Genomic DNA, 13,047 nt, shown 5'->3' with positions numbered 1-13,047 from the left:
ATTACCTTAAGTCTAAAGTTGATATTTTATGCATAAAGAGTAAATAATTAATTGGAATATGACTTTGAAGAAACTTGAAGACTTGGCTTACATCTACATAGTATATTGACTGAATCTTGCGTAAGTATGAATCAAAACTCGAATTTGAAAATTAGAAAGAATTAATTGTAAATTTCAACTGAGAAGAGTTTGAAAATTATCGTTTTCGTTGAATTCTCCCGATAATCTCAAGCGCTTATGGGCAAAGCGCAAATCGATCTCGTGTTGCGTTTGTAGAGTCCTCGAGTCGTTTTTACGGTGACCACCCTGACTACGCCATCGTCTCCAGGATGTAGTTCCACCACTCGACCCAGTCGCCACTGCATACATGGTTGGTTCTTGTCAATCAATAGGACTACCGTGTCCAACGCGATATTTTCGGTCGGATTTATCCATTTCTGTCTCTTTTGTAACTCGCTCAAATATTCGAGTTGCCACTGGCGCCAGGATTCTTGTCGTGTCTTAGTGATCAGTTGCCACGAGGATATTCGGTTGTCTGGAACAAGCGAAAGATCATTTTCCGGCAGCATCGTGAGCAGTCTTCCAACAAGAAAGTGCGCGGGGGTTAAAGCAATTGGATCGTTTCGATCTGTGAAAATAGGGCACAATGGGCGCAAATTGAGAATGCCCTCAATCTCGATTGCCAGAGTAGTCAATTCTTCGTACGTAAACAAAAGATCGCACATGACGCGTTTAAGATGGTGTTTCCAAGATTTTACAGCCGCCTCCCAAATACCCCCGAAATGAGGTGAGAGGGGCGGATTGAAATGCCACTCAATTTTTCTGGTCGACGTAAATTCGTACAGTTGAGAACGGAAGTCTTCGGACTCTCTGACAGCGTAAAATTCACGAAGTTGACTGTTCGCGCCGACGAAATTCGTCCCGTTGTCCGAATAGATATGGCCCGGAATGCCCCGACGACTGACGAATCGTGGTAAAGCCACTATGAACGCGTCTGTTGACAGATCGCTTGCGATCTCGATATGAATAGCTTTAGTCGACATGCAAAGAAATACGCAGCCGTAGACTTTAATGCTGCTCCGATTCCGATGTTTCTTTTCTTTTGCGAGTATCGGACCGAAATAATCTACTCCCGTGTGGTAGAACGGCGGTGCACTGTCTACTCTAGATTTTGGTGAGTCGGCCATCTTGTACGTCTCTGGTTTAGCCCGAAACCGGATGCATCGCACGCAACGTTGCACGACTTTACGTATTTGATTTCTGCCGTCTAGTATCCAGAATCTTTGCCGGATACTATATGTAGTATAACGATAATAATAGGTTTGATGCTATTAATTTTACTAAAGAAAGATTTGCAGTGTGACAAAAGGTTTGAATTTTATAGAAGTATTTCTTTATTATGGCAAAGTGACAAGTACATCTTTACAGTAGTGTGACGTTGCACCTAGAGTGCAAGTCACAACAAACCCCAAACCCGCGGGGAAGAGCCGAACGGGTGAGCCCTGTCCCGTCGGGAAAGACCCGAACATCATCGAAGCCCCCCGACGCTCGGCAGAGCCGAGCGCGAGATTCAGTACGAGCACGGCAGTAGCAGCAGCCACACCGGCGTAGACCAAACCTAAGAGCGAAAGAGAGAGAGAGAGAGAGAGAAAGAAAGAGGGAGAGTCACCGACACACACACCGATACACCCAGCTACCCTCCACCACACCTCGAGACACCCACACACACACGCCGACGACACCAGGTTAGCCTGCATTCTACGACCGATCTGCTCCTCCCCTCGCAATACCAACCCTGTCTACCACACACTCCCCGTCACACTACACCACCCTCCCCTCGCCATATCAACCCTTCCGACCTCATATTCCCCGTCACCTCCCACACTCCTCCCCCCCCCCCCCCCCCCCGCGCGCGTATCTGTAAGTTAGTATTAAGTAACGCTAAGGGCTGAGGCGTGATCAGCCACCGCTCAAGTCTACAACCCTTTTGTACCCCTTAGTTTAAGTCGAGCCCTGGTGCAAAAATACACACACTAAGTTTTACCGATTATATCCGCCCCGTCTCTAATTGTCTTCCCCACCCATATTATTCGTGCGGACTCAAAACCCGTCACAAATTGGCGCCCAACGTAAATTACCCACATTTTTACCCCAAATCCAAACAATTAAGAGACAAAACACAGGAATAAACGCTAACAAAATACACATAGACTCACGAAACAAAACTACACAGTCACGAAAATTCAAATAACAACAGTTGAACACACACACTACCAAACACGATACACACAATGGCAGACCAAGGACACAGGGAACCGCAAGGCCTAGCGCGCGAACACATGGACATACACACACCCGAACGCAACCAAAACAACTCGACACAGAGCGGGCCGCGCGCGACACGAGATCAACAAACGCCGACCCAACCGCAGGAAATAAATAGACGAGGCACGATAAATTCACCAAACACAATAAATAGAATCGATGCAGCTATCATAGAGAATACACACAATTTACACAGTACACAAATTCAACACCAAGAAAGCCCAGAACCAACAAATCACACACAAACATACAATACAATCCCCACACCTACACACACGCAAACTAACACGGTAACAACCAATCAAACGAACCGACACTTCACAGGAACAGACACATTTTTAGCCACCAACACACGTAACACACGACTTATACAAAACCTAATAGACCTCGGAGCATCACCAAACGACAGAAACGTATACGAAGATCCACACATATACAGCACACAGTCAATACACCCCACAAACACAAACCACACATCAAACCCAAACAGTACATACTGGAATCAGCCAGCAATGGCAATGAAAACAATACAAACATGGAACATAAAATACTCAGGAGACACAAACGAAGACATAGACGAATTTTTACAAAATCTCCGCGACTACCAAACGGGTTATGAAATACACGATACACAATTAATCAACAACCTCAGCCCGATACTCGAAGGTGACGCAAAAAACTGGTACAGATTAAATAGAGGCAAATGGCGAACACTGGAAGAATTCGAAAGAGACATTACACACGCATTTCAAGACATGCAACTTAGGGACAGGCTGGAACAAAAAATCAGAAACTACGTACAAGGACCAACACAAAAAATCACACAATTCCTAGTACAATTTAGAACACTACTATCACAACTAAAACCACCATACCACCCACAAACACAATTAGACCTGGCATACAGAAACATGAAAATAGAATACAAGGCATACATAAAACCATACGATTTCGCGAACTTCGACCAACTGGAAATGGCCGCAAAAGAATGGGAAGCAAATATCGAATGGGAAAACACGAGACAAACAATATTAAACAACTACACACACCCGCGAGAAACCTACACACACCAAACACACCACACACAATACATCCCATACAAGTACACACAAACACAACCCCGCCCAGCAATACTCCCAACACCAAATATACCACCGGCACTCACATACAACATACGACGAAACCAAACAAACCAAAACACGCAACAGACTCGATACCCCGCAATCACGTATAACTCACCACACTACACTCAGCAACAAACACAAACGAACCCAAACACAGGCACAACACCACGCAGATGCTTTAACTGCAACCAACCCGGACACTTCAGATGGCAATGCACACAAACACAGAACCAGGGAAACGAGTAAGGGTTGACCCAGCAAGGGTGGAGGGCAACCCCAAAAACAACACAAACACACCCGAGACAGTAGCACCTACAACAAATAACAACAGAACGGAAAGTAGGTTTCACATCAGAATCGAAATACACGGTCACGAATTTAACGCACTAATAGACACAGGCGCAACACACTCATACCTAGGCGCAGAAGTAATACAAATACTACACAACACAGACACACATATAAACAACACACCCGACAGAACAGCTACAATGGGAAACGGAACACAGGTGACGATAGAAGGAGCAGTAACACTCCCAATACGCCTCGGCAACATAACAAAAGAAATTAAGTTCGGATTAATATCAAACTTAGGCTCGCAATGTATCATTGGTAACAGCGACTTAATAAGATTTGAAATACTAATAAATTATGGAAAAAACACATGGTCACTGATAGACGACCCACAGACACACTACCACATGCAAACTAGACCACAAGAACTACCAACACCACTCAAAGAATACACACAAATACATCAAACACGAGAAACACGACACCAATCAACACAAACACACACAAAACAAGCAAAAGCAGCAGAAAAATTAGAAGCAACGAAACAACAAACAAACCCGAAAACAACAGAAAGACATGAAAACACAAAAAAAAAAAAACCATAAAACAAAAACCACTAACACCAACACTACCCAGCACAAAGACACCACCGGAAAACACCCCCCCAAAAGACAACCCACAGAACACACAAGTCACAAATAAAAAAATCATACCCACAAACGCGCAAACAACAGACGGCACACAAACCAGCAAAGAAACCGAACCACAGATATGCGCAGGAATACAAGAACTCACACAATCACAACACACACAACTACAGACGACAATACAACAGAAAATCTCAACACTAACAGGCCAACTCGGCCTAACACACCTAATTAAACACAAAATAGACACACAAGGACACGCACCCATAAAACAAAGATACTATATGGTATCACCAAAAATTAGAGAAGCCATCCACACAGAAATACACAAAATGCTGAGAGAAGACGTGATAGAACCATCAGAAAGCGAATGGTCGAGCCCAATTGTCATGATAAGAAAACCAAATAACACATATCGCTTCTGTCTAGACTTTAGGAAGGTTAACTCAGTATCAAAAAAAGACGCATACCCACTACCATACATGACAGCAATATTAGACAAACTACGAACAGCACAGTACATATCAAAAATCGACTTAAGCCAAGCATACTTCCAAATACCACTCGACAAAGACAGCAAACACATAACAGCCTTTACAGTCCCGGGAATGGGCTTATTTCAATTTAAAAGAATGCCATTCGGACTGACAGGCGCACCAGCGACATTCCAAAGACTACTAGACAGACTCATAGGCCCAGAATGCGAACCATATGCATTCGCATACCTAGACGACATAATAATAGTAACACAAACATTCGACGAACACTTACAAAGACTAGAGCAAATACTAAAAAGAATTACAGACGCAGGACTGACAATAAACCCAGAGAAGTGCGAGTTCGGATGCGCACAAGTAAAATATCTCGGATACATAGTAGACAGACACGGACTACACATAGACCCCGACAAAACACAACCCATAGAAAACTACCCAAGCCCAAAAACAATAAAACAATTACGGAGACTAATTGGCATGGCATCATGGTACAGACGCTTCATACCTAACTTCGCACACATTACAGAACCACTAACACGACTACTGAAAAAAGATCAGAAATGGCACTGGGGGGAAGTACAAGAAAACGCAATGAACACAATCAAACACGCACTCACATCACCACCCACACTCGCATGCCCAGACTACACACAAACATTCACACTACAAACAGACGCTAGCGGAACAGGGATAGGTGCCGTACTAACACAATCTCTCGATGACGAAGAGCATGTCATAGCCTACGCTAGCCGTGCGCTAAGCGAGGCAGAACGTAAATACTCAACAACTGAGAGAGAGTGTTTGGCGGTACTCTGGTCCATAAAAAAATTCAGACCCTACGTGGAAGGTTACCATTTTAAAGTCATTACAGATCACCACGCACTGAAGTGGCTTAGACAATTGAAAAACCCCACAGGCCGACTTGCACGATGGGCACTAGAACTATTAGAATACGACTTTGACATTACACACAGAAAAGGTACAATGCACGACGTGCCAGACGCACTTTCAAGACGACACGAAGACGAAGAACACATAGACACAATAGAAGACACGACAGACAAGTGGTACACATACAAAAAAACACAAGTACAAACACGCCCAGAGAAAAACGAGTCGTGGCGAATCAGAAACAATCAACTATACTTCCACCGCCCGAACCCCCTACACTCAAACCTCCTACCAGACACAAACCCATGGAAACTAGTCATACCCAAAGACAAAATAACACACATACTACACGAAAACCACGACGTAACACAAGCAGGACACTTAGGGATCGAAAAAACATACCAACGAGTAGCAAAAAAATATTATTGGCCAGGGATGTACAGAGACACAGTAAACTACATAAAAAAATGTGACACATGCCAAAGAACAAAAACAATACAAGCGCGACCGGCAGGACTAATGGGCATGAGAATTATCGAAGAACCGTGGACAGTAGTAGCCTCCGACATCATGGGCCCACTCCCACGATCAAAAAAAGGAAACCAATACATCATAGTGTTCGAAGACCTATACACTAAATGGGTGGAAATCATACCCACACGCAAAGCAAACGCCAAAACAGTAGAACAGACATTCCACTCACACGTAATATCACGATGGGGTACACCACGCATACTACTGACAGACAACGGCACACCATACATAAACAAACTCATACGCGAACTAACACAAAAATTCAACATAAGACACGCAACAATCCCCCCATACCACGCACAAGCCAACCCCGTAGAGCGAGTCAACAGAACCGCTAAAACAATGATCCAAGCCTACGTAAACAACGACCACACAGAATGGGACATACACTTACAAGACTTACAATTCGCAATCAATACATGTACACACACATCAACTAAACACACACCAGCCTTTTTAAACCTAGGAAGGGAATTAAATCCCACACAATGTCTAAGAAATCAGTTAGAGAACGACAACGAAGTAGAATTACAAGACACAGACAGATGGACAGACCACTTGAGACGACTACAAATACTTAGAGACGAAGTACAGAGGCACTTAATAGAAGCAAACGAAAAACAAGCACACTACTACAACCTACGAAGACGAGACATTCAATTCAAGGAAGGAGACAGAGTACTGAAAAAGAACCATACACTCTCATCCGGACCAGAACGAACGACAGCTAAGTTAAGTAAAAAATTCATAGGCCCATACACAATCACTAGAAAAGTCTCACCCACAATATACGAATTAACAACTGAGAGCAGTAAACATATAGAAAAATGTCACATAGAAGACCTAAAATTATATACATAATCAAATAAGCAACAAAACAACCACGCCCAATAACACGCCCCGAAAATAAACTAACATGTGCATTCACTCCACAGAAACACAACATGGAAAATCAGCAAACAAAAATACCGGCCCTGATGACGCTGCGACTGACGAGACCGACGACAACGACGACACAAACAGAAAAAACACCACTATTACAAACACCAGGACAGGCCCCACACCCACACAAATACGGACGCGACGGCATACACCAGACGGAGACCCGACGAACCCTACTACCGACACCCCCCACATACAGAAAGGTAATACAGACCACCACGACGACAACACACTTAACAACCACTGCACCCACAGCCACACAGAGACACTCACAAACACACACAACGATGACCACACACACAATTACACCCTCCGGACCAAGGCAATGCCCGAAATGCAACGGACTGGTCCGGGGCACCAAATACACAGAACACATACAAACCTGCACACAAACTAACACAGACACACCACACCCACCACAAATTATCACACACCCACCAACAGTTACCCACACCACACGAACCACGGCCACACACACGACTACACACCCACCCACCAAGAAACAAACACCCCATACAACCACACGTCCCACACCCACACCAACACCACGGTACACACCACCCCCCGCACCAACCCCCCAATGGGCACGCACCAGATTCGCGAGACCACCACAGACGACAGAGGACAGGATCTTACAGACACTCGCTAACATAGACAGACACACAGAATCGACACAGACAAAACAAACATGCAAACAACACACAGGACCACACCCCGAGATAATAGCCATAATTGCAAGTTTAGAACCAGCAAGCACCCTAGACGACGAATTACGAGCACAAAAAGAAAGATACATGACCAGACGGGCACACGAACGCACAAACACTGACGAAACAGAAGCCAGCACCTCAACACACCAACCACACACCACACATCAAACAGCACCACACAAAACACAACCCCCCAACACACCAGACAACGACAGCGACACAGATTCTACCACCTCCACCGCAGAGACAGTTATACACATCGAAACCACACACACAAGCACGCTACAAACACAAACGACGGACAACGACACAGACAGTAACACCGACACCACCTCACTCACGGACACAGTCGAACATACACAAACACCCCAACCAGCCACACACACCACACGGGACTCAAAACGATACAAAAAACGAAAATCAATACGGAAACAGAAAAAAGAACAAAACAGGAAACACTAGACAAACTATATACTAACTATACACTAACAACACCAAACCGACGGACGAATAACGACAGACGGAGGCCAAAGAAACAGAACACAACCCAAAAAGAGAGAAGAGAAGGGAGAAGAAACCACGAGCCACGAGGTACAAAGAACACCGCAAAAACTCACCAAGACCCACACCGACGAGAGCCACCGTACCAAAACCGAAAATTCAAGTACAAAATAATATAAGAATAGAACAAGTTTATATAAGAGAAAAAAAAAAACATGATTTTGATTAAGACACACGAGACTAAGTAGAATAAGTAGATATAAGACGACCCACAACCCACACCAAACACACACCCCGCAAATACAACCCAACCTCCATCCCTTAACCCCGACAGATCGGAGCAGACAACACAGAAACAACAAAAATAACAAAAGGAGAATACACAGACGAAAGGACCACAAAATCCGTCACCGAAACCGGCTCACCCTATAGGCCTCGCCCCGCGTGGGGAGGGGGGAGTTGTGACGTTGCACCTAGAGTGCAAGTTACAACAAACCCCAAACCCGCGGGGAAGAGCCGAACGGGTGAGCCCTGTCCCGTCGGGAAAGACCCGAACATCATCGAAGCCCCCCGACGCTCGGCAGAGCCGAGCGCGAGATTCAGTACGAGCACGGCAGTAGCAGCAGCCACACCGGCGTAGACCAAACCTAAGAGCGAAAGAGAGAGAGAGAGAGAGAGAGAGAAAGAAAGAGGGAGAGTCACCGACACACACACCGATACACCCAGCTACCCTCCACCACACCTCGAGACACCCACACACACACGCCGACGACACCAGGTTAGCCTGCATTCTACGACCGATCTGCTCCTCCCCTCGCAATACCAACCCTGTCTACCACACACTCCCCGTCACACTACACCACCCTCCCCTCGCCATATCAACCCTTCCGACCTCATATTCCCCGTCACCTCCCACACTCCTCCCCCCCCCCCCCCCCCCCCCCCCGCGCGCGTATCTGTAAGTTAGTATTAAGTAACGCTAAGGGCTGAGGCGTGATCAGCCACCGCTCAAGTCTACAACCCTTTTGTACCCCTTAGTTTAAGTCGAGCCCTGGTGCAAAAATACACACACTAAGTTTTACCGATTATATCCGCCCCGTCTCTAATTGTCTTCCCCACCCATATTATTCGTGCGGACTCAAAACCCGTCACAGTAGTCCCAATGGTCTTAGACTGACTTTTGCTTAGCTATTAGGTACATGCAGGGCCTGTTGGCCTTTTCTCACCCCGACCCTCATAACCTTACTTATACTTTGAACTCCATACTTCATACCTGGCTCTCTCTCTCGCTCTCATACGACTCGTATCCATCTCAATTATACAATACTTTAGTGACCGAGACTCACCAACTAGCCACGTTTCCTCATCTGGCAACAGCATGTTGGATAGCCTTTGTCACAACATAATCCTTGAATTTACGACACTTAAAAATAAACACAATCTCATCTTTACTTTCAAATATAAACTTAACATAGAGAATATTCTTTACTCCTACATATATAATGTCGATTGGATCCCGGTGTGAAAGAATTTTTCGTGCATGTGACGAATCAAAAGGTCGGTTACGTGATGTCGCGACAGAAGAAGGATCGGATTTCTTTGATCGAGCGAGATATCGGCCTCATTTATACGACCACCGACGCGAATCAAGCCTCTCTCGTCGACTCGCGGATTCAGAGATCTGAGTTTTGCGCATTTCACCCTTTCTTCGGATAAAAGACGATCGATTTCGTCTTGAAAGTGCGCTTGTTGGATTAATCGAATAACGCGATACTCGGCCTCCTCAATTTCCTTGATTGTCAAAGCGCCCTTGACATTATTGTTGGGTGAGAAACGTAAGCAGTACGCGACGACACGAATCAATCGTGTGTATGACGAGAAATTTTTGAAAATTTCTTCCGATTGCGATTGCGAGAACATGCAAAATGATTTTTTAATCCCCGGTAAATCCTTCTGAGGAGTTACCGCGACTTGCGGCCAAACGGATTCGGGCTGAGTTAGCCACGCAGGCCCCCGAAACCGCGAGTCGTTATTTAAAAATTCCCGTGGAAATTGACCTCGCGACAACGCGTCTGCCGGATTCTGATCAGTCCGGATGTGCCGCCACTCCGCGTCTTTACTGACTTCCTGTATCTCTGCGACGCGATGTGCTTCAAACACCTTTAGGACGCTCGGATGTTTGTTTAGCCATTGTAAAACTATTGTCGAGTCTGATCAGAAAATTGTCCTGTACACGCGGAAGCTCGTTACCTCGAGGACTTCGCGATATAAGCGAGCAAGTGTCAAAGCGCCGCAGAGTTCGAGTCGAGGGATGGTTAGATCTTTTAGCGGAGCCACCCGTCCCTTTGAACAGAAAAGTCTTACGCGAATTTCGCCGTCCTGCTCGCAAGAGCGCACGTATATACAAGCTCCGTAACCCGTCTGACTCGCGTCGCAAAATCCGCGAATGTGGATATCGATTGGGTTATTTGTCGAAACGTATCGGTCAATCTTTAAATTGTTGATTAATGACAGTTGTTCCGCGAACGATCGCCACGCGGAATCTAACGCGCTGGGTACGGACTCGTCCCATGTAGTTTTTGCTTTCCAGCATCGTTGCATAATCACTTTCGATGTGAGAATCAACGGACCGAGTAAACCGAGGGGGTCGAAAATTTTCGCGATTTCTGATAAGATATATCGTTTTGTGACCTTCTCGGAGGGCTCGATACGTTTCACCGTATAAAGGAAGTCGTCATTCCGCGCGTTCCATGATATACCGAGTGTTTTGTGCACAGGACTTTCGTCTGTCAGAAATTCGATATCTGCGGTTTTTTTGCTCAAATTATTTAGGGCCTGCGGGTGATTTGACGCCCATTGTCGAATGTCGAATCCGCCACGCTTCAATATTTCGATCACTTCGTCCCGAATTTGTACGATTTCCTCAAAGGTGTTTGCCCCTGATAACAAATCGTCGACGTATCAGTCGCGCGTTAAAACCTCGGCCCCTTAGGATAATCCGCGCTCTCATCGCTTGCAAGTTTTTGTACGGTTCGTATCGCAAGAAACGGAGCCGACGACACGCCGAACGTTACGGTGTTTAGTTCGAATACGCAAATTCTTTCCTGTTGGAGCCAAAAAACTCGTTGGTACCTACGATCGCTGGGGGCGATCCAAATTTGTCGGTACATTTTCGCGATGTCCGCGGTAATCACAAATTTATAACTGCGAAATCGTAAAAGATGCTCGATTAGTTTCAATTGAATAGTCGGGCCGATCATCAGCGTATCGTTAAGCGACACTCCCATGCTTGTTTTGGCGGACGCATCGAAGACAACTCGGGTCTTCGTCGTAGCGCTTGTCGCCTTTATGACCGCGTGGCGTGGGAGATAATAACCGGGTAGTGATTCGTCGCCAACGAGTGACATATGGCCTAGTTCTATGTACTCATTCATAACGCGATGATATTCCGCTTTAAGGACCGGGTCCGCGTTAAGCTTTTTTTGCAAGCCAGCAAATCGTCGCAAAGCCATAGATCGTGAATCACCGAGGTCTCGATCGGCGCTGCGGAACGGCAGACGAACGACGTACCGTCCCGACGGTTCGCGAGTGACGTTTCGAATGAAATGAGTTTCGCAGCTTGTATTTTCTGATAATTTTCTTTGACTAGCGTTTGCATCATCGAGCAACCAGAATTTTTCGATTGTTTCCTTTAATTCGGTCAGTTAGCACGACGTTCGTTTCCCGACCGTGGTGTTTGATTTTCCGCCGGCAACGGCCCAGGCGAGCTGAGTTTTCTGTAAGATGAGATCACAGCCGTCGCGGGACAAATCACATTGTCCGATCGATAATAATGACAACGTTGTTCCTGACCCGATGAGGATGTCGATCCTTCCAGGCAAATGGAATTGCGGATCGGCCAATTTTACATTCCGCGGTAAGTCGATTGATTCGCGAGAAAAGATTTCGTTCGGTACGTTATCAGCTATGTTCGGTATGACCAGAAACGTGAGAGTTTTGTTGAAATTATCGTGTATCGAATAAAATGTACATTCGACCGTGCCTTTAGAAATTGTATTTGCGTCGTCGATCATTCCTACCGCGATCGTGCTCGCGCGTATCGGTAGTTTCAATTCTCTCACAAGATCCTCCGTGATAAAATGCGCTGTCGCACAAGTATCTAATAAAGTGCGACGTTTTAGGTATTGACCGCGTGAGTCTTTGACGCGTATTTGAGCGCTCAGCATTAACTGCGACTGTAACGCCCTTGACGTGAGCTGTGTGTAATCATTTTGCTACATGTAAAATTTAACTTTGTTGTCGACTTAGGTGTATCCGATTGTATCGTTTCTTGGGTCGCGTGGGTGGATGCAGTAGGAGATTCGTTGTGCAAAAGAGTGTGGTGAAACCTGGAGCAGTTTTTGCAATGCGTCGAAGTGCATTTGCCGCGGTGCGAGCGCAGGCAATTTTTGCACAGCGATGAACCCTTGACGAAATTCCACCGTTGATGAACCGTCATTTTTTGAAATTCGCGACACTGGTATGTGGGATGACTCTCCCGTTTGCACACTACGCACTTTGCTGACGTGCCTATCGCTAACGT

The 13,047-nt window shown here is 45.7% G+C and overlaps 2 protein-coding genes and 1 long non-coding RNA gene across 3 annotated transcripts; 2 read left to right on the top strand and 1 right to left on the bottom strand.

Moving 5' to 3' along the window:
• Positions 1-227: 227 nt before the first annotated feature.
• Positions 228-1,187, bottom strand: LOC124174770. The gene has a single exon (XM_046554233.1). The coding sequence runs from the start codon at positions 1,185-1,187 to the stop codon at positions 228-230; it is 960 nt and encodes a 319-aa protein (XP_046410189.1).
• Positions 1,188-7,193: 6,006 nt separating this feature from the next.
• On the top strand, positions 7,194-7,539 carry LOC124176300. Its single transcript, XR_006869345.1, has 2 exons — positions 7,194-7,457; positions 7,510-7,539. It is a non-coding gene; the product is annotated as an uncharacterized LOC124176300 (long non-coding RNA).
• A 2-nt stretch (positions 7,540-7,541) lies between these two features.
• Positions 7,542-8,426, top strand: LOC124174768 (mucin-2-like). The gene has a single exon (XM_046554232.1). The coding sequence runs from the start codon at positions 7,542-7,544 to the stop codon at positions 8,424-8,426; it is 885 nt and encodes a 294-aa protein (XP_046410188.1).
• Positions 8,427-13,047: the final 4,621 nt, after the last annotated feature.

Source organism: Neodiprion fabricii, chromosome 2 (assembly GCF_021155785.1).
Source record: "Neodiprion fabricii isolate iyNeoFabr1 chromosome 2, iyNeoFabr1.1, whole genome shotgun sequence".
NCBI classification, from domain to species: Eukaryota; Metazoa; Arthropoda; class Insecta; order Hymenoptera; family Diprionidae; genus Neodiprion; species Neodiprion fabricii.
Note: the sequence above shows the minus strand (reverse complement) of the source record. Positions and strands in the feature narration are given on the sequence as shown.

Excerpts from the sequence above, each read along its gene's own strand:
- LOC124174768 (XM_046554232.1), top strand. The coding sequence starts at position 7,542 with ATGACCACACACACAATTACACCCTCCGGACCAAGGCAATGCCCGAAA.
- LOC124174770 (XM_046554233.1), bottom strand. The coding sequence starts at position 1,187 with ATGGCCGACTCACCAAAATCTAGAGTAGACAGTGCACCGCCGTTCTAC.